The 20,415-nt window shown below is 55.3% G+C and overlaps 2 protein-coding genes across 12 annotated transcripts in view; one reads left to right on the top strand and one right to left on the bottom strand.

Moving 5' to 3' along the window:
- tbce (tubulin folding cofactor E) overlaps positions 1-6,073 on the top strand; it is a 69,040-nt gene extending 62,967 nt beyond the window's left edge. For all 7 annotated transcript variants that reach the window (XM_085996701.1, XM_085996700.1, XM_085996703.1 and 4 more), the window contains one exon: positions 5,794-6,073. Coding sequence is in view for 1 of the 7 variants with exons in the window: in XM_085996700.1 (XP_085852826.1) it covers positions 5,794-5,826 (33 nt within the window). In the remaining 6 variants the exon portion in view is untranslated. The remainder of the gene's footprint in view (positions 1-5,793) is intronic.
- Positions 1-20,415, bottom strand: part of b3galnt2 (beta-1,3-N-acetylgalactosaminyltransferase 2) — a 72,438-nt gene that overhangs the window by 5,189 nt on the left and 46,834 nt on the right. For 2 of the 5 annotated variants that reach the window (XM_085996705.1, XM_085996710.1), the window contains 4 exons: positions 7,650-7,740; positions 5,226-5,409; positions 3,403-3,525; positions 255-414 (listed from right to left, as the gene is read on the bottom strand). In XM_085996705.1, the coding sequence (XP_085852831.1) occupies positions 255-414; positions 3,403-3,525; positions 5,226-5,409; positions 7,650-7,740 (558 nt within the window). Of the gene's footprint in view, positions 1-254; positions 415-3,402; positions 3,526-5,225; positions 5,410-7,645; positions 7,741-20,415 lie in introns of all 5 variants that reach the window. The other 3 variants (XM_085996707.1, XM_085996706.1, XM_085996709.1) reach the window with 3 other exon arrangements.

Below are 20,415 nucleotides of genomic sequence, written 5' to 3'. Positions count from 1 at the left end.
TAGATGCTTGGGAGGAACAGATGACTTTGGACCTCTGGTTCCCAATGTTTTCCTCGCCTCATGTCTGGGTCTGTTGTAGACTCATTGATAGAGATTGATTGTCATGATTACTCAACAACTTCATTATCATTGTATCGAGTGACTACCAGGATGGTAGAAGGCAAACTTTCTTCGTCTAGCATTTCCTATGTTCCTAAAATCAAAAAGCCACCATTTCCGCTAGCCAGTTAAACCCACAGGAAGGTGCCCAATACCTGATAGACTTTTAGTGTCTTTGCGTTTTCTGCCAGCCACTGAATCAGGTTGTGAGAGACGACGTAACCAGAACCACAGGCAAAATCGGGATAGACCAGGCTCGGGTACTCCAGCTCCATCCACTTCCCACTGCCATCCACTGCCCAATTCTGCCTGAAACTGGGGAAATCAGTCGGGAAAATGAATGAGCTAGAGGCTTTACTAAATAAACAAATAAAAATGACAGTTGCAAAATGCTGCAGATGCTGGAAATCTGAAATAGAAACAGAAAATGCTGGAAACACTCAGCAGGTCAGGCAGCATCTGTGGAGAGAGAAACAGAGTTAACGTTTCAGGTCTGTGACCGTTCGTAATAATTGAGAAGATGCTACCAATTAACAGCTTTTAAGCTCAATGCAAGCTCAAGGAATAGCAGCTCATCTTTCTACTAGGCCCTTTACAGCCTGCCAGCCTCAAAATATGAGTTTAACAACTTTATATCATAATTATCCATTTTCTCTTGGACATTCTGTAATCATTTACATCTCCTCAAGACCCATCTTTTATTGCCATGGTTTTTCCCATTATCAGCTGCTTTTGCCTTTTGTCATTTAATCTCTCCTACCTTCCACCCTATCACAGACCTCCCCTTTTGTTCCCCGTTCCACCCCGACCTTTCCCTGCCTCTATACTTGCTTAAAATGTTACATCTCTAACTTTTTCCAGTTCTGATGAAAGGTCATCGACTTCAAACGTCAACTCTGCTTCTCTCTCCACAGGTGCTGCCTGACCTGCTGAGTATTTGCAGCATTTTCTGTTTTTATTTCATAAATTAACTTCATCGATGATATTACTCCAAAGCACCATGTATTTTGTGATAAATGACCATCATATCTCATTAGTTTTCCATTGGTACTTTCAAAGACTCAGTAACCGCACTCCACTGAAATCAGGTGGATAGGGTCCTTAGACGTTTGTTATTGAGGTCTGTCAAACTCTCTTTGGTGATTTGAACATAAGAAATAGGAGCAGGAGTAGGCCATACAGACCCGAGAGCCTGCTCCACCATTTAATAAGATCATGGCTGATCTTATACCTCAACTGCCCTATCCCCTGATTCCCTTAGTGTCCAAAAATCCATCCATCTCTGTCTTGAATATACTCAACGACACAGCCCTTTGGGGTAGAGAATTCCAAAGATTCACAACCCTCTGAGTGAAGAAATTCCTCCTCATCTCTGTCTTAAATGGCTGACCCCTTATCCCGAGACTATGGGGGAGAAATTCATTATAGCCCCTTTCGGGGGTGCTAAAACTTCGGAAGCGGAAAAATTATCGTCAGGCGCTAATGATGAGAGGTTCCCGCGAAATTCAGTTGTAGCGCTCCAAGAGGGAAGTGGAGCTAAATCAAACGCTACCACTTCCCTTAGAGCACTAAAGGGAGTGAGGGGGCGGTATCGGCAGAGCGCTGAGCAATGTTCCGTGCAGCACTGCCGGAGTCGCAGGCTCCTTCCCTCCCTTAAAGAGACGGGCCAATACTCACAGCAGTTAAAGGCAAGGCTGGGGATGGGTCGGCGACGGCACCCGCGATCTAAGAGAGTGCAGGGCTGATCAATGGTGGCAATGAAAAATTTAAACAACAGCACAAAGGTGTGAGAGTTTTTTTTTTGGCCTATCTGACCACCAATCCCTTTAATTACCGCTCCCCAAGCGGCCGGCCGAGGTCACGCCGCCTCCTGCAGCTGCCGTTGCTGCCACCCGGTGAAGCAGCAGGGGGCGGAAGCGAATTTAGGATCCGGAGCGATAACGGGGTGATGCGCATCACAATCTCCAGGACGCAGGAGATCAAGGTGGTAAGTTTTACTGCCGGCGCTACCCCCCCCCCCCCCCCCGCCCATTGAATTTTGCGGGAGTCGTTTCTTTCACCACGCCCGGTCGGTAAGTCATTAGTGCCCTGTTATCGCCTCCCGGAGGCGATAATAGGAGGCATAAAGGAGGCCAACTTCTAGCCCGATGACCCCTAGTTCAAGACTCTCCAACCTGGGAAGAAGCCTGGAGTTTAAAAAAATGAGACGTGATCTCATTGAAATGTATAAAATTCTTAGAGGGCTTGAAGCCATTTAAGCTAGGATAGTATAGCAGAGCAAATAAAAGAAATGAGAAAGAGCAAATGGAGAAGGAAGATGAGATTAATATGCAGCTAAAAAAGAATTTAGCATCCAACGTGGGGCAAAGGGAGCAGAGGATGGAGATCAAACCGACCAGTTATAAGCAGAGAAAAGACTGAGTTAAAGAAATGAGATGTTAGCTTATCAAAAAAAAATACAGTAATCGGTTCCAGGGGTTTCTGGTCAGAAAACATAGCTCAACAGGCAAGTTATCCAGTATTTAAGATAAAGAAATATAAAATGCAGTAACTTTAACACATTGACAGCCAGGACCTCAATAACAGCTGTGCAGAGTCACACCAAATCAGAACAGAATCGAACAGCACAGATGGAGGCCATTTAGCCCACTGTTCCCCTGCCAGCTCTTTGAAAGAGCTATATTTGGTCTTCTTACCCAAGGAAGGATATACTTGCCTTAGAGGCAGTGCAACAAAGGTTCACTAGATTGATTCCTGGGTGAGAGGGCTGCCCTATGGGGAGAGATTGAGTAGAATGGGCTTATATTCTCTGGAGTTTAGAAGAATGAGAGGTTATCTCATTGAAATGTATAAAATTCTTGAGGGCTGAGAGGCTGAGTCCTGTGGCTGGAGAGACTAGGGGTCATAGTTTCAGGATAAGGGGTCAGCCATTTAGGACTGAGATGAAGAGAAATTTCTTCACTCAGAGGGTTGTGAATCTTTGGAATTCACTACCCCAGAGGGCTGTGGAGGCTCAGTCGATGAGTATATTCAAGACAGAGATCGATAGATTTTTGGGCACTAAGGGAATCAAGGGATATGGGGATAGGGCAGGAAAGTGGAGCTAATGTAGAGTTCAGCCATGATCTTATTGAATGGCGGAGCAGGCTTGAAGGGCCGTATGGCCTACTCCTGCTCCTAATATGTTCTATCCAATTAGTCCCACTCCCCTGCTTTTTGCCCCATAGCCCTGCAAATTTCTCCTTTTGAATGGCTTCGGATTAACTGATTTTATAAAGCTCTCATGAACACGAGGATACTGACTTTCCCCACCACACGTTTGTTGCTCCCAGCCTGTCTCCTGCTCTCTCCAGCATAGCCTCCACATCCACATAACAATCGTCATCCGTTTTTAGCAGCAGTTTGAAGCGCGTCGATTCCACAGACCTGTTCGTAAGCCAAAAGCAGGGTCGGAATTCATGATATGATTAAAATGCTTTTCCAGCAGGCATGTCGGTTTTGGGAAGACTCCTAAACCTGGTGCTGGGGCCTCCACACCTCAGATACTTGATCATCGTATACTGGGGTACCGCAGGGATTGGTCCTTGGACCCCAGCTATTCACAATATATATTAATGATCTAGATAAGGGAACTAGATGTAATATCTCCAAGTTTGCAGACGACACAAAGCTGGGTGGGTGTGTGTGCTGTGAGGAGGATGCCGAGAAACTCCAGGATGATTTGGACAGGTTGGGTGATTGGGCAGAAGCACAGCAGATGCAATATAATGTGGATAAATGCGAGGTTATCCACTTTGGTGTCAAAAACAGGAAGGCAGATTATTATCTGAATGGCAATAGATTGGGAGAAGGGGAAGTGCAAAGAGACCTGGGTGTCCTTGTGCATCGGTCGCTGAAGGTAAGCATGCAGGTGCAGCAGGCGGTTAAGAAGGCAAATGGTATGTTGGCCTTTGTAGCGAGAGGGTTCGAGTACAGGAACAAGGATGTCTTGCTGCAGTTGTAATGGGCCTTGGTGAGACCACACCTTGAGTATTGTGTGCAGTTTTGGTCGCCTTATCTGAGGAAGGATGTTCTTGCCATGGAGGGAGTTCAGCGAAGATTCACCAGGCTGATACCTGCGATGGCAGGAATGACGTATGAGGAGAGATTGGGTCGATTGGGCTTGTACTCGCTGGAGTTTAGAAGAATGAGGGGATCTCATTGAAACTTATAAAATTCTGACAGGACTGGACAGACTTGATGCAGGAAGGACGTTCCCGATGGCGGGGAGTCCAGAACCAGGGGTCATAGTCTAAGGATAAGGGGTAGGCCATTTAGGACAGAAATTAGGAGGAATTTCTTCACCCAGAGAGTGGTGAACCTGTGGAATTCTCTACCACAGAAGGCAGTAGAGGCCAATTCATTAAATATATTCAAGAAGGAGTTGGATATATTTCTTAAGGCTAAAGGGATCAAGGGATATGGGGAGAAAGCAGGGACAGGGTACTGAATTTGGATGATCAGCTATGATCTCATTGAATGGCGGTGCAGGCTCGAGGGGCCGAATGGCCTACTCCTGCTCCTATCTTCTATGTTTCTATGTAAAAAAAAAACTGTCACTCCACATCACAATCATTCCCATACAAAGAAAGAACTTGTATTTCTATAGCACCTTTCACGACCTCAGGATGTCTCAAAGCCCTTCACAGCCAATTAAGTACTTTTTTGTGTGAAATGTAGTCACTGTTGTAATGTAGGAAACGTGGCAGCCAATTTGTGCACAGCAAGCTCCCACAAACAACAATGTGATAATGACCAGATATTCTATTATAGGTATTGGTCGAGGGATAAATATTGGCCAAGACATCAGGGAGAACGCCCCTGCTCTTCCTTCAAATAGATCCATGGGATCTTTTACGTCCACCTGAGAGAGAAGACGGGGCTTCAGTTTAAGGTCTCATCCAAAAGACGGCACCTCTGACAGTGCAGCACTTCCTCTGTACTGCACTGGGGTCTCAGCCTAGATTTTTGTGCTCAAGTCTCTAGAGTGGGACTTGAACCCACAACCTTCTGACTCAGAGGTGAGAGTACTACCAGCTGAGCCACGGTTGACACAAAGAGTGAATAAAATGATAAACATCCCTTACCACTGATAAAAGTGCAGTAACTTATGTGGCACATTTCTGTATGTGTCTATCACGTCTACAAAAACAATATCCTGATAAGTTTGGCTTTCTTCTTGTAAGGCAACATCCTCTTCCCTGAGCTTATTTTTGTGGCTTTCAAACCGCTTGGGCCTAGTGGTGAGGCTTTCCAGGAGTGCAGCACCATCTGAAAAAGATGAGTTGAGTGAACAAGCTGTGTATGTGCTGGCGGTAATCGCGGGCGGTAATCGCTGGCGGTAATCGCTGGCAGTAATCGCTGTCTGTTATATTTCAGACAAGTTATAATGAGGGGAGGGGTGTTTACTATATCAGAATGCTTTCAAGAGTGGCTATCACACAGTATAAGGCAATATAATATGCAGTGTGGCATTTTAAAAAATTCATTCTCTGTATGTGGGCATCGCTGGCAAGGCCAGAATTTACTGTCCACTCCTAGTTGCCCTCAGTTTGATACAACTGAGTGGCTTGCTAGGCCACTTCAGAAGCGGCCGGACCTGCTGTGATTTCCAGCAAAAAAAATGTTTTTTGTCTTTTTTTGTTTTTCATACAGACCCCAGCATCTGCAACATTTGACCCCTTGTGACCCCACCGCATTGTTCTTTGATGTAATGTTTTCCTGACTGACCTGTTTGGACACCATTCACACCTTTGATTGCTGTGATTATCTCTCTGCCGAAGTGTGATAAATGGCAGTTGGAAAGATTACCTGTAAACATCTGACACTATTCTCTGACAATATAAGCTGTGTCTTTATGCATTTCTCCACTTCACCTGATAAAGGAGCAGCGCTCCGAAAGCTTGTGATTTCAAATAAAGCTGTTGGACTATAACCTGGTGTTGTGTGACTTCTTACATTTGTCCACCCCAGTCCAACACTGGCATCTCCACACCATGACTTCAGAAGGCAGTTAAGATTCAACCATGTAGGCCCAGACTGGGTAAGGACGGCAGGTCTCCCTTCCCTAAAGGACTTTAGTGAACCTGTTGAAATTTTTCAACAATCAAACAGCTTCATGGTCACTTTTACTAACACCAGCTTTTTATTTCCAGATTTTTTAAACTCAAATTCTCAAACTGCCCATGGTGGGATTTGAACACACGCTCTCTGGATTAGTCCAGTAACATAAACACTACACAACAACAACAACTTGCATTTATATAGTGCCTTTAACGTAGTAAAACGTACCAAGGCGCTTCACAGGGGTGTTACCAAACAAAATTTGACACCAGAGATATTAGGACAGGTGACCAGAAGCTTGGTCAAAGAGGTAGGTTTTAAGGAGCATCTTAAAGGATGAGAGAGAGGTCGAGAGGTTTAGGAAGGGAATTCCAGAGCTTAGGGCCTCGGCAGCTGAAGGCATGGCCGCCAATGGTGGAGCAATTAAAATCGGGGATGCGTAAAAGGCCAGAATTGGAGGAGTGCAGACATCTCGGAGGGTTGTAGGGCTGGAGGAGGTTACAGAGATAGGGAAGGGCAAGGCCATGAAGGGATTTGAACACGAGGATGAGAATTTCAAAACTACTACCCTACCCTGTAGTTTGTTTCTGGGAGAGGTCCTCACAAAATATAATTAACATTTATAAAATAGCCTTGCTGATTTTTAAAATCAGGCTCTATGAACACATGCCATTTTGGGTCTTTTCCCCTCCGTCTGCTAACGTCACCGATGGAGGAAGATCCACTTGTGGGATCAGATCATTTTACTGGGAGTCGTGCCTCCAGAAGTGCCGCAGGCATAGTAATCCAGAATAACTCATGACTGGGAAAGCAGTGAGTCAGCGGGCACCACCTATTCTCACAATGTGGCAGTTCTGGATTGGTTCAGGTCCATTAAACTGGCCCGAACTACTCGTGGGGGCGGGGCTTCTCCCAGTCACTGATGTCTCTGGCAGGAAGGAATGCCGATGTGGTGGGTCGTCAATGAAACCCGTAAAAAATTATATGACTGATAAAATGTATTTGTTTTAATCAGAGAGAACACAAAGAAAGAACTTGCATTTCTCTAGCACCTTTCACGACCTCAGTACTTTTTGAAGTGTAGTTACAGTTATAATGTAGGGAAGCACTCTCTGAGACTAACATCTCTTTTAAATGGACATTATATGCTGTTTGGCAGTGATAACAGCCTTTCACAGAGAATAAACTGTAAATCCGTGTGAACTAATGCGCCAGGTTAGGTGCCCAATTGTTACAGGTGTCCATTAAGAGAAGAAGCTAATATAAGTTATACTAAAGAACTGTTATGTTCCCATTTGCAAAGCTCAGGCTTTGAATTTTCAGGGATAATATCCTTCTTGTCAGCCATTTTTCTGCAATACTGTTTCGGCAGCGGTGTTTTAAAGTTCAGGGGCCGCTTACACGGATATCCGTTGCCAGGGTTGCAGTGTGGTCTTTCACTGACCTACCATGGATGGTGTAAGTAAAGCCTCCAGCCACCGCTGCCACATCTTGTCCGTATCCATCCTGAATCACCTCCTTCTCTGCCTGGAGCTGAACCTATTTACAACAACAAGCCCGGCTAGAAATCAGGAGCAACACAGACAGGCAATAATCAGGGTCCAAACAAACCAAATTTACCACACTCCAATATCAATATCCAGTTACATGTTTTAAACACACAGTGAAAGCTTGTTTTAAATTAACAGACTCCCATTCCGGCACATTTAATTGAAACAAAACACTCCCTCAGTACTGACCCTCCGACAGTGCAGCACTCCCTCAGTACTGCCCCTCCGACAGTGCAGTGCTCCCTCAGTGCTGCCCCTCCGACAGTGCAGCGCTCCCACAGCACTGGCACTTCGACAGTGCAGCACTCCCTCAGTACTGCCCCTTCGGCAATACAGCGCTCCCTCAGTACTGCCCCTCCGACAGTGCAGCACTCCCTCAGTGCTGCCCCTCCGACAGTGCAGCGCTCCCTCAGTACTGACCCTCCGAGAGTGCAGCGTTCCCTCAGTACTGCACATCCAACAGTGCAGCGCTCCCTCAGTACTGCCCGACCGAGACTGTAGCGCTCCCTCAGTTCTTCCCTTCCAACAGTGCGGTGCTCTCTCAGTACTGCCCCTCCGACAGTGCAGCGGTCCCTCAATACTGCCCCTCCGACAGTGCAGCGCTCAAGTAGTACTGGCCTTTTGACAGTGCAGCGCTCCCTCAATACTGCCCCTTTGACAGTGCAGCGCTCCCGCAGTATTGGCCCTTCGATAGTGCGGCACTCTCTCAGTACTGCCCCTGCGACAGTGCGGCGCTCTCTCAGAACTGATGCTCCGACAGTGCGGCGCTCCCTCAGATCTGCCCCTCTGACAGTGAAGCGCTTCCTCAGTACCGCCCCTCCGACAGTGCAGCGCTCCCTCAGTACTGCCCCTTCGACAGTGCAGCACTCCCTCAGTGCTGTTCCTCCGACAGTGCAGCGCTCCCGCAGTACTGGCCCTTCAACAGTGCAGCGCTCCCTCAGCACTGCCCCTTCAACAGTGCAGCGCTCCCTCAGTACTGACCCTCCGACAGTATAGCGCTCCCTCAGTACTGCCCCTTCGACAGTGCAGCGCTCCCTCAGTACTGCCCCTTCAACAGTGCATACTGACCCTCCGACAGTGCAGCGCTCCCGCAGTACTGACCCTCCGACAGTGCAGCGCTCCCTCAGTACTGCCCCTCCGACAGTGCAGCGCTCCCTCAGTACTGTCCCTCCGACAGTACAGCACTCCCTCAGTACTGTCCCTCCGACAGCGCAGCTCTCCCTCAGTACTGCCCCTCCGACAGAGCAGTGCTCCCTCAGTACTGTCCCTCCGACAGTGCGGCACTCCCTCAGTACGGCCCCTCCAACAGTGCAGCGCTCACTCAGTACTGCCCCTCCGAATAGTGCAGCGCTCCCTCAGTACTGCCCTTCCAAGAGTGCAGCGTGGAGTTTGCACATTCTCCCCGTGTTTGCGTGGGTTTCCTCCGGGTGCTCCGGTTTCCTCCCACAGTCCAAAGATGTGCAGGTTAGGTTGATTGGCTATGATAAACTGACCCTTAGTGTTAGGGGGATTAAATACGTGGGGTTACGGGGATAGGGTGGGATATGTGTTGGTGTAGGGGTTACAGGGATCGGGTGGGATATGTGTCAGTGCAGGCTCGATGGGCCGAAATGGCCTCTATCTGCATTGTGGGGTTTCTGTGATTCTGCCCCTCCGACAGTGCAGCGCGCCCTCAGTACAGCCCCTCCGACAGTGCAGCGCTCCCGCAGTACTGGCCCTCCGACAGTGCAGCGCGCCCTCAGTACTGCCCATCCGAGAGTGTAGCGCTCCCTCAGTGCTTCCCATCCAACAGTGCGGTGCTCTCTCAGTACTGCCCCTTCGACAGTGCGGCGCTCCCTCAGTACTGACCCTCCGAGAGTGCAGCGTTCCCTCAGTACTGCACCTCCAACAGTGCAGCGCTCCCTCAGTACTGCCCGACCGAGACTGTAGCGCTCCCTCAGTACTGCCCGACCGAGACTGTAGCGCTCCCTCAGTACTTCCCTTCCAACAGTGCGGCGCTCTCTCAGTACTGCCCCTTTGACAGTGCGGCGCTCTCTCAGTACTGCCCCTCCGACAGTGCAGCGCTCCCTCAATACTGCCCCTCCGACAGTGCAGCGCTCAAGTAGTACTGGCCTTTTGACAGTGCAGCGCTCCCTCAGTACTGCCCCTTCGACAATGCAGCGCTCCCTCAGTACTGACCCTCCGACAGTGCAGCGCTCCCTCAGTACTGACCCTCCGAGAGTGCAGCGTTCCCTCAGTAATGCACCTCCAACAGTGCAGCGCTCCCTCAGTACTGCCCGACCGAGGCTGTAGCGCTCCCTATGTACTTCCCTTCCAACAGTGCGGTGCTCTCTCAGCACTGCCCCTCCGACAGTGCAGCGCTCCCTCAATACTGCCCCTCCGACAGTGCAGCGCTCCCTCAATACTGCCCCTCCGACAGCGCAGCGCTCCCGCAGTATTGGCCCTTCGACAGTGCGACACTCTCTCAGTACTGCCCCTGCAACAGTGCGGCGCTCTCTCAGAACTGACGCTCCGACAGTGCGGCGCTCCCTCAGATCTGCCCGACAGTGAAGCGCTCCCTCAGTACCGCCACTCCGACAGTGCAGCACTCCCTCAGTACTGCCCCTTCGACGGTGCAGCACTCCCTCAGTACTGCCCTCCGACAGTGCAACGCTCCCTCAGTGCTGTTACTCCGACAGTGCAGCGCTGCCGCAGTACCAGCCCTTCGACAGTGCAGCGCTCCCTCAGCACCGCCCCTTCAACAGTGCAGCGCTCCCTCAGTACTGACCCTCCGACAGTACAGCGCTCCGTCAGTACTGACCCTCCGACAGTGCAGCGCTCCCGTAGTACTGGCCTTTTCACACTGCAGCGCTCCCTCAGTACTGAACCTCCGACAGTGCAGCGCTCCCTCAGTACTGACCCTTTGACACTGCAGCGCTCCCTCAGTACTGCCCCTTCGACAGTGCAGCAGTCCCTCAGATCTGCCCCTCCGAGAGTGCAGCGCTCCCTCAGTACCGCCCCTCCGACAGTGCGGCGCTCCCTCAGTACTGCCCCACCAACAGTGCGGCGCTCCCTCAGTACTGCCCATCCAACAGTGCAGCGCTCCCTCAGTACTCCCCTCCGAATAGTGCAGCGCTCCCTCAGTACTGCCCCTGCGACAGAGCAGCGCTCCCTCAATACTGCCCCTCCGACAGTGCAACGCTCCCTCAGTACTGCCCCTCCAAATAGTGCAGCGCTCCCTCAGTACTGCCCTTCCAAGAGTGCAGCGTTCCTTCAGTACTGCCCCTCTGAATAGTGCAGCGCTCCCCCAGTATTGCTCCTCCGACAGTGCCATGCTCCCTCAGTACTGTCTATCCGACAGTTCGTCACTCCCTTAGTGCTGACCCTCTGACACTGCAGCGCTCCCTCAGTACTGACCTTCCGACAGTGCAGCGCTCCCTCAGTACTGCCCCTTCGACAGTGCAGCACTCCCTCAGTACTGCCCCTCCGACAGTGCAGCGCTCCCGCAGTACTGGCCCTTCGACAGTGCGGCACTCTCTCACTACTGCCCCTGCGACGGTGCGGCGCTCTCTCAGAACTGACGCTCCGACAGTGCGGCGCTCCCTCAGATCTGCCCCTCCGACAGTGAAGCGCTTCCTCAGTACCGCCCCTCCGACAGTGCGGCGCTCCCTCAGTACTGCCCCTCCAACAGTGCAGCGCTCCTTCAGTACTGCCCCACTGACAGTGCGGCGCTCCCTCAGTGCTGCCTCTCCGACAGTGCAGCGCTCCCGCAGTACTGGCCCATTGGGACAGTGCAGCGTTCCCTCAGTACTCCCCTTTGACAGTGCGGCGCTCCCTCAGTACTGCCCATCCAACAGTGCAGCGCTCCCTCAGTACTGCCCCTCCGACAGAGCAGCGCTCCCTCAATACTGCCCCTCCGACAGTGCAGTGCTCCCTCAGTACTGCCCCTCCGACAGTGCAGCACTCCTTCAGTACTGCCCCTCCGACAGAGCAGTGCTCCATCAGTACTGTCCCTCCGACAGTACAGCACTCCCTCAGTACTGTCCCTCCGACAGCGCAGCTCTCCCTCAGTACTGCCCCTCCGACAGAGCAGTGCTCCCTCAGTACTGTCCCTCCGACAGCGCGGCGCTCCCTCAGTACTGCCCCTCCAACAGTACAGCACTCCCTTAGTACTGTCCCACCGACAGCGCAGCTCTCCCTCAGTACTGCCCCTCCGACAGCGCAGCGCTCCCTCAGTTCTGCCCCTCCGAATAGTGCAGCGCTCCCCCAGTACTGCTCCTCCGACAGTGCCATGCTCCCTCAGTACTGCCCATCCAACAGTTCGGCACTCCCTTAGTGCTGACCCTCTGACACTGCAGCGCTCCCTCAGTACTGACCCTCCGAATGTGCAGCGCTCCCTCAGTACTGCCCTTCCAAGAGTGTAGCGGTCCTTCAGTACTGCCCCTCCGAATAGTGCAGCGCTCCCTCAGTACTGACCCTCCGACAGTGCAGCGCTCCCTCAGTACTGCCCCTCCGACAGTGCAGCACTCTCTCAGTACTGCCCCTGCGACAGTGCGGCGCTCCCTCAGATCTGCCCCTCCGACAGTGCAGCGCTACTTCAGTGCTGCCCCTCCAACAGTGCAGCACTCCCTCAGTGCTGCCCCTCCGACAGTGCAGCGCTCCCGCAGTACTGGCCCTTTGACAGTGCAGTGCTCCCGTAGTATTGCCCCTCCGACAGTGCAGCGCTCCCTCAGTACTGACCCTCCAACAGTGCAGCGCTCCCTCAGTACTGACCCAGCAACAGTGCAGCGCTCCCTCAGTACTGACCCTCCGACAGTGCAGCGCTCCCTCAGTACTGCCCTCCGACAGAGCAGTGCTCCCTCAGCACTGTCCCTCTGACAGTGCAGCGCTCCCTCAGTTCAGCCCCTCCGACAGTGCAGCGCTCCCTCAATACTGCCCCTCCGACAGTGCAATGCTCCTTCAGTACTGCCCCTCCGACAGTATAGCGCTCCCTCAGTACTGTCCATCCGACAGTTCGGCACTCCCTTAGTGCTGACCCTCTGACATTGCAGCGCTCCCTCAGTACTGACCCTCCGACTGTGCAGCGCTCCCTCAGTACTGCCCTCCGACAATACAGCGCTCCCACAGTACTGCCTCTCCGACAGTGCAGCGCTCCCTCAGTACTGCCCCTTCGACAGTGCAGCGCTCCCTCAGTACTGCACCTTTGACACTGTAGCGCTCCCTTAGTACTGCCCCTCCGACAGTGCAGCGCTCCCGCAGTACTGGCCCTCCGACAATGCGGCGCTCCCTCAGTACTGCCCTCCGAATAGGGCAGCGCTCCCTTAGTACTGCCCCTCCGACAGTGCAGCGCTCCCTCAGTACTGCCCCTCCGACAGTGCAGCGCTCCCTCAGTACTGCCCCTCCGACAGTGCAGCGCTCCCTCAATACTGCCCCTCCGACAGTGCAGTGCTCCCTCAGTACTGCCCCTCCGACAGTGCAGCACTCCTTCAGTACTGCCCCTCTGACAGAGCTGCTCTCCCTCAGTACTGCCCCTCCGACAGTGCAGCGCTCCCACAGTACTGCCTCTCCGACAGTGCAGCGCTCCCTCAGTACTGACCCTCCAACAGTGCAGCACTCCCTCAGTACTGCCCCTCCGACAGTGTAGCGCTCCTTCAATACTGCCCCTCCGACAGTGCAGTGCTCCCTCAGTACTGCCCCTCCGACAGTGCAGCACTCCTTCAGTACTGCCCCTTCGACAGAGCAGTGCTCCATCAGTACTGTCCCTCCGACAGTACAGCACTCCCTCAGTACTGTCCCTCCGACAGCGCAGCTCTCCCTCAGTACTGCCCCTCCGACATAGCAGTGCTCCCTCAGTACTGCCCTCCGACAGCACGGCGCTCCCTCAGTACTGCCCCTCCAACAGTACAGCACTCCCTTAGTACTGTCCCACCGACAGCGCAGCTCTCCCTCAGTACGGCCCTTTCGACAGCGCAGCGCTCCCTCAGTTCTGCCCCTCCGAATAGTGCAGCGCTCCCCAGTACTGCTCCACCGACAGTGCCATGCTCCCTCAGTACTGCCCATCCAACAGTTCGGCACTCCCTTAGTGCTGACCCTCTCACACTGCAGCGCTCCCTCAGTACTGACCCTCCGAATGTGCAGCGCTTCCTCAGTACTGTCCCTCTGACAATGCAGCACTCCCTCAGTACTGTCCCTCCGACAGCACAGCATTCCCTCAGTACTGCCACTCGACAGTGCAGCGTTCCTTCAGTACTGCCCATCCATCAATGCAGTGCTCCCTCAGTACTGCCCTCCGACAATGCAGCGCTCCCACAGTACTGCCTCTCCGACAGTGCAGCGCTCCCTCAGTACTGGCCCTTCGACAGTGCAACGCTCCCTCAGTGCTGCCCTTCCAACAATGCAGCAGTCCTTCAGTACTGGCCCTCCAAATAGGGCAGCGCTCCCTCAGTACTGCCCCTCTGACAGTGCAGCGCTCCCTCAGTACTGCCCCTCCGACAGTGTAGCGCTCCTTCAATACTGCCCCTCCGACAATGCAGCACTCCCTCAGTACTGCATCTCCAACAGTACAGCACTCTCTCAGTACTGTCCCTCTGACAGTGCTGCGCTCCCTCAGTACTGCCCCTCCGAATAGTGCAGCGCTCCCTCAGTACTGACCCTCCGACAGTGCAGCGCTCCCTCAGTACTGCCCCTCCGACAGTGCAGCACTTTCTCAGTACTGCCCCTGCGACAGTGCGGCGCTCCCTCAGATCTGCCACTCTGACAGTGCTGCGCTCCCACAGTACTGCCCCTCCGAATAGTGCAGCACTCCCTCAGTACTGACCCTCCGACAGTGCAGCGCTCCCTCAGTACCGCCCCTCCGACAGTGCGGCGCTCCCCCAGTACTGCCCCTCCAACAGTGCAGCGCTCCTTCAGTACTGCCCCACCAACAGTGCGGCGCTCCCTCAGTGCTGCCCCTCTGACAGTGCAGCGCTCCCGCAGTACTGGCCCATTGGGACAGTGCAGAGCTCCATCAGTACTGCCCCTTCGACACTGCAGCGCTCCCTCAGTACTGCCCATCCAACAGTGCAGCGCTCCCTCAGTACCCCCCTCCGAATAGTGCAGCGCTCCCTCAGTACTGCCCCTCCGACAGAGCAGCGTTCCCTCAGTACTGCCCCTCCGACAGTGCAACGCTCCCTCAGTACTGCCCCTCCGAATAGTGCAGCGCTCCCTCAGTACTGCCCTTCCATGAGTGCAGCGTTCCTTCAGTACTTTCCCTCTGAATAGTGCAGCGCTCCCCCAGTACTGTCCATCCGACAGTTCAGCACTCCCTTAGTGCTGACCCTCTGACACTGCAGCGCTCCCTCAGTACTGACTCTCTGACAGTGCAGCGCTCCCGTAGTACTGGCCTTTTGACAGTGCAGCGCTCCCTCAGTACTGCCCCTTCGACAGTGCAGCGCTCCCTCAGTACTGACCCTCCGACTGTGCAGCGCTCCCTCAGTACTGACCCTCCAAGAGTGCAGCGCTCCCTCAGTACTGTCCCTCTGACAGTGCAGCACTCCCTCAGTACTGCCCCTCCGACAGTGCAGCGCTCCCTCAGTGCTGCCGCTTTGACAGTGCAGTGCTCCCACAGTACTGCCCTTCGACAGTGCGGCACTCTCTCAGAACTGACGCTCCAACACTGCGGCGCTCCCTCAGCGCTGCCCCTCCGACAGTGCAGCGCTCCCGCAGTACTGGCCCATTGGGACAGTGCAGCGCTCCCTCAGTACTGCCCCTTCGACAGTGCAGCGCTCCCTCACTACTGCCCATCCAACAGTGCAGCGCTCCCTCAGTACTGCCCCTCTGACAGAGCAGCGCTCCCTCAATACTGCCCCTCCGACAGTGCAGTGCTCCCTCAGTACTGCCCCTCCGACAGTGCAGCACTCCTTCAGTACTGCCCCTCCGACAGAGCAGTGCTCCATCAGTACTGTCCCTCCGACAGCGCGGCGCTCCCTCAGTACTGCCCCTCCAACAGTACAGCACTCCCTCAGTACTGTCCCACCGACAGCGCAGCTCTCCCTCAGTACTGCCCCTCCGACAGCGCAGCGCTCCCTCAGTTCTGCCCCTCCGAATACTGCAGCGCTCCCTCAGTACTGCCCTTCCAAGAGTGCAGCGTTCCTTCAGTACTGCCCCTCTTAATAGTGCAGCGCTCCCCCAGTACTGCTCCTCCGACAGTGCCATTCTCCCTCAGTACTGCCCATCCAACAGTTCGGCACTCCCTTAGTGCTGACCCTCTCACACTGCAGCGCTCCCTCAGTACTGACCATCCGAACGTGCAGCGCTTCCTCAGTACTGTCCCTCCGACAGCACAGCACTCCCTCAGTACTGCCACTCGACAGTGCAGCATTCCTTCAGTACTGCCCATCCAACAATGCAGTGCTCCCTCAGTACTGCCCTCCGACAATGCACCGCTCCCACAGTACTGCCTCGCCGACAGTGCAGCGCTCCCTCAGTACTGCCCCTCCGACAGTGCAGCACTCTCTCAGTACTGCCCCTGCGACAGTGCGGCGCTCACTCAGATCTGCCCCTCTGACAGTGCTGCGCTCCCTCAGTACTGACCCTCCGACAGTGCAGCGCTCCCTCAGTGCTGCCCCTCCGACAGTGCAGCGCTCTCTCAGTACTGCCCCTCCGACAGTGTAGCACTCCTTCAATACTATCCCTCCGACAGTGCAGCGCTCCCGCAGTACTGGTCCGTCGACAGTGCAGCGCTCCCTCAGTATTGCCCCTCCGACAGTGCAGCGCTCCCTCTGTACTGCCCCTCCGAATAGTGCAGCGCTCCCTCAGTACTGTCCCTCCGACAGTGCAGTGCTCCCTCAGTACTGCCACTCCGACAGTGCAGTGCTCCCTCAGTACTGCCACTCCGACAGTACTGCCCCTCCGCCAGTGCAGCGCTTCCTCAGTACTGCTCCTCCGACAGTGCTGCGCTCCCACAGTACTGCCTCTCCGACAGTGCAGCGCTCCCTCAGTACTGCCCTCCGACAGTGCTCCCTCAGTACTGACTCTCCGACAGTGCTGCGCTCCCTCAGTGCCACCCCTCCGACAGTGCAGCACTCCCTCAGTACTGCCCATCTAACAGTGCAGTGCTCCCTCAGTACTGCCCTCCAACAGTGCAGCACCCCCTCAGTACTGCCCCTCGACAGTGCAGCGTTCCTTCAGTACTGACCCTCCGACAGTGCAGCTCTCCCTGAGTACTGCCCCTCCGACATGAAGCGCTCCCTTAGTACCGGCCCTCCGACAGTGCGGCGCTCCCTCAGTACTGCCCCTCCGAAAGTGCAGTGCTCCCTCAGTACTGCCCCTCCGACAGTAAAACGCTCCCTCAGTACCGCCCCTCCGACAGTGCGGCGCTCTCTCAGTACTGCCCCTCCGACAGTGCAGCGCTCCCTCAGTATTGCCCCGCCGACAGTGCAGCGCTCCCTCAGTACTGCCCCTCCGACAGTGCAGCGCTCCCTCAGTACTGCCCCTCCGACAGTGCCATGCTCCCTCAGTACTGTCCCTCCAACAGTGCAGTGCTTCCTCAGTACTGTCCCTCCGACAGCGCAGCACTCCCTCCGTATTGCCCCGCCGACAGTGTAGTGCTCCCTCAGTACTGTCCCCCACACAGTGCCGCACTCCCTCAGTACTGCCCCTCGAGAGTGCAGCGTTCCTTCAGTACTGCCCCTCTGACAGTGATGCGCTCCCTCAGTACCGCCCCTCCAACAGTGCGGCGCTCCCTCAGTACTGCCCCTCCGACAGTGCAGCACTTCCTCAGTACTACCCCTCCGACAGTGCAGCACTCCCTCAGTACTAACCCTCCGACAGTGCGGCGCTCCCTCAGTACTGCCCCTCCGACAGTGCAGCACTCCCTCAGTACTGCCCCTCCAACAGTACATCACTCCCTCAGTACTGTCCCTCCGAATGCGCAGCACTCCCTCAGTACTGCCCTTCCATGAGTGCAGCGTTCCTTCAGTACTTTCCCTCTGAATAGTGCAGCGCTCCCCCAGTACTGTCCATCCGACAGTTCAGCACTCCCTTAGTGCTGACCCTCTGACACTGCAGCGCTCCCTCAGTACTGACTCTCTGACAGTGCAGCGCTCCCGTAGTACTGGCCTTTTGACAGTGCAGCGCTCCCTCAGTACTGCCCCTTCGACAGTGCAGCGCTCCCTCAGTACTGACCCTCCGACTGTGCAGCGCTCCCTCAGTACTGACCCTCCAAGAGTGCAGCGCTCCCTCAGTACTGTCCCTCTGACAGTGCAGCACTCCCTCAGTACTGCCCCTCCGACAGTGCAGCGCTCCCTCAGTGCTGCCGCTTTGACAGTGCAGTGCTCCCACAGTACTGCCCTTCGACAGTGCGGCACTCTCTCAGTACTGCCCCTGCGACGGTGCGGCGCTCTCTCAGAACTGACGCTCCAACACTGCGGCGCTCCCTCAGCGCTGCCCCTCCGACAGTGCAGCGCTCCCGCAGTACTGGCCCATTGGGACAGTGCAGCGCTCCCTCAGTACTGCCCCTTCGACAGTGCAGCGCTCCCTCACTACTGCCCATCCAACAGTGCAGCGCTCCCTCAGTACTGCCCCTCCGACAGAGCAGCGCTCCCTCAATACTGCCCCTCCGACAGTGCAGTGCTCCCTCAGTACTGCCCCTCCGACAGTGCAGCACTCCTTCAGTACTGCCCCTCCGACAGAGCAGTGCTCCATCAGTACTGTCCCTCCGACAGCGCGGCGCTCCCTCAGTACTGCCCCTCCAACAGTACAGCACTCCCTCAGTACTGTCCCACCGACAGCGCAGCTCTCCCTCAGTACTGCCCCTCCGACAGCGCAGCGCTCCCTCAGTTCTGCCCCTCCGAATACTGCAGCGCTCCCTCAGTACTGCCCTTCCAAGAGTGCAGCGTTCCTTCAGTACTGCCCCTCTTAATAGTGCAGCGCTCCCCCAGTACTGCTCCTCCGACAGTGCCATTCTCCCTCAGTACTGCCCATCCAACAGTTCGGCACTCCCTTAGTGCTGACCCTCTCACACTGCAGCGCTCCCTCAGTACTGACCATCCGAACGTGCAGCGCTTCCTCAGTACTGTCCCTCTGACAATGCAGCACTCCCTCAGCACTGTCCCTCCGACAGCACAGCACTCCCTCAGTACTGCCACTCGACAGTGCAGCATTCCTTCAGTACTGCCCATCCAACAATGCAGTGCTCCCTCAGTACTGCCCTCCGACAATGCACCGCTCCCACAGTACTGCCTCGCCGACAGTGCAGCGCTCCCTCAGTACTGCCCCTCCGACAGTGCAGCACTCTCTCAGTACTGCCCCTGCGACAGTGCGGCGCTCACTCAGATCTGCCCCTCTGACAGTGCTGCGCTCCCTCAGTACTGACCCTCCGACAGTGCAGCGCTCCCTCAGTGCTGCCCCTCCGACAGTGCAGCGCTCTCTCAGTACTGCCCCTCCGACAGTGTAGCACTCCTTCAATACTATCCCTCCGACAGTGCAGCGCTCCCGCAGTACTGGTCCGTCGACAGTGCAGCGCTCCCTCAGTATTGCCCCTCCGACAGTGCAGCGCTCCCTCTGTACTGCCCCTCCGAATAGTGCAGCGCTCCCTCAGTACTGTCCCTCCGACAGTGCAGTGCTCCCTCAGTACTGCCACTCCGACAGTGCAGCGCTCCCTCAATACTGCACGACGGTGCAGTGCTCCCTCAGTACTGCCCCTCCGCCAGTGCAGCGCTTCCTCAGTACTGCTCCTCCGACAGTGCTGCGCTCCCACAGTACTGCCTCTCCGACAGTGCAGCGCTCCCTCAGTACTGCCCTCCGACAGTGCTCCCTCAGTACTGACTCTCCGACAGTGCTGCGCTCCCTCAGTACTGCCCCTCCGACAGTGCGGCGCTCCCTCAGTGCCACCCCTCCGACAGTGCAGCACTCCCTCAGTACTGCCCATCTAACAGTGCAGTGCTCCCTCAGTACTGCCCTCCAACAGTGCAGCACCCCCTCAGTACTGCCCCTCGACAGTGCAGCGTTCCTTCAGTACTGACCCTCCGACAGTGCAGCTCTCCCTGAGTACTGCCCCTCCGACATGAAGCGCTCCCTTAGTACCGGCCCTCCGACAGTGCGGCGCTCCCTCAGTACTGCCCCTCCGAAAGTGCAGTGCTCCCTCAGTACTGCCCCTCCGACAGTAAAACGCTCCCTCAGTACCGCCCCTCCGACAGTGCGGCGCTCTCTCAGTACTGCCCCTCCGACAGTGCAGCGCTCCCTCAGTATTGCCCCGCCGACAGTGCAGCGCTCCCTCAGTACTGCCCCTCCGACAGTGCAGCGCTCCCTCAGTACTGCCCCTCCGACAGTGCCATGCTCCCTCAGTACTGTCCCTCCAACAGTGCAGTGCTTCCTCAGTACTGTCCCTCCGACAGCGCAGCACTCCCTCCGTATTGCCCCGCCGACAGTGTAGTGCTCCCTCAGTACTGTCCCCCACACAGTGCCGCACTCCCTCAGTACTGCCCCTCGAGAGTGCAGCGTTCCTTCAGTACTGCCCCTCTGACAGTGATGCGCTCCCTCAGTACCGCCCCTCCAACAGTGCGGCGCTCCCTCAGTACTGCCCCTCCGACAGTGCAGCACTTCCTCAGTACTACCCCTCCGACAGTGCAGCACTCCCTCAGTACTAACCCTCCGACAGTGCGGCGCTCTCTCAGTACTGTCCCTCCGACAGTGCAGCGCTCCCTCA

The sequence above is a fragment of the Somniosus microcephalus genome, chromosome 9 (assembly GCF_052327205.1).
Source record: "Somniosus microcephalus isolate GS21.2 chromosome 9, FLI_Smic_1.0, whole genome shotgun sequence".
Lineage (NCBI taxonomy): Eukaryota > Metazoa > Chordata > Chondrichthyes > Squaliformes > Somniosidae > Somniosus > Somniosus microcephalus.
This window is presented reverse-complemented; position numbering and strand designations above follow the sequence as displayed.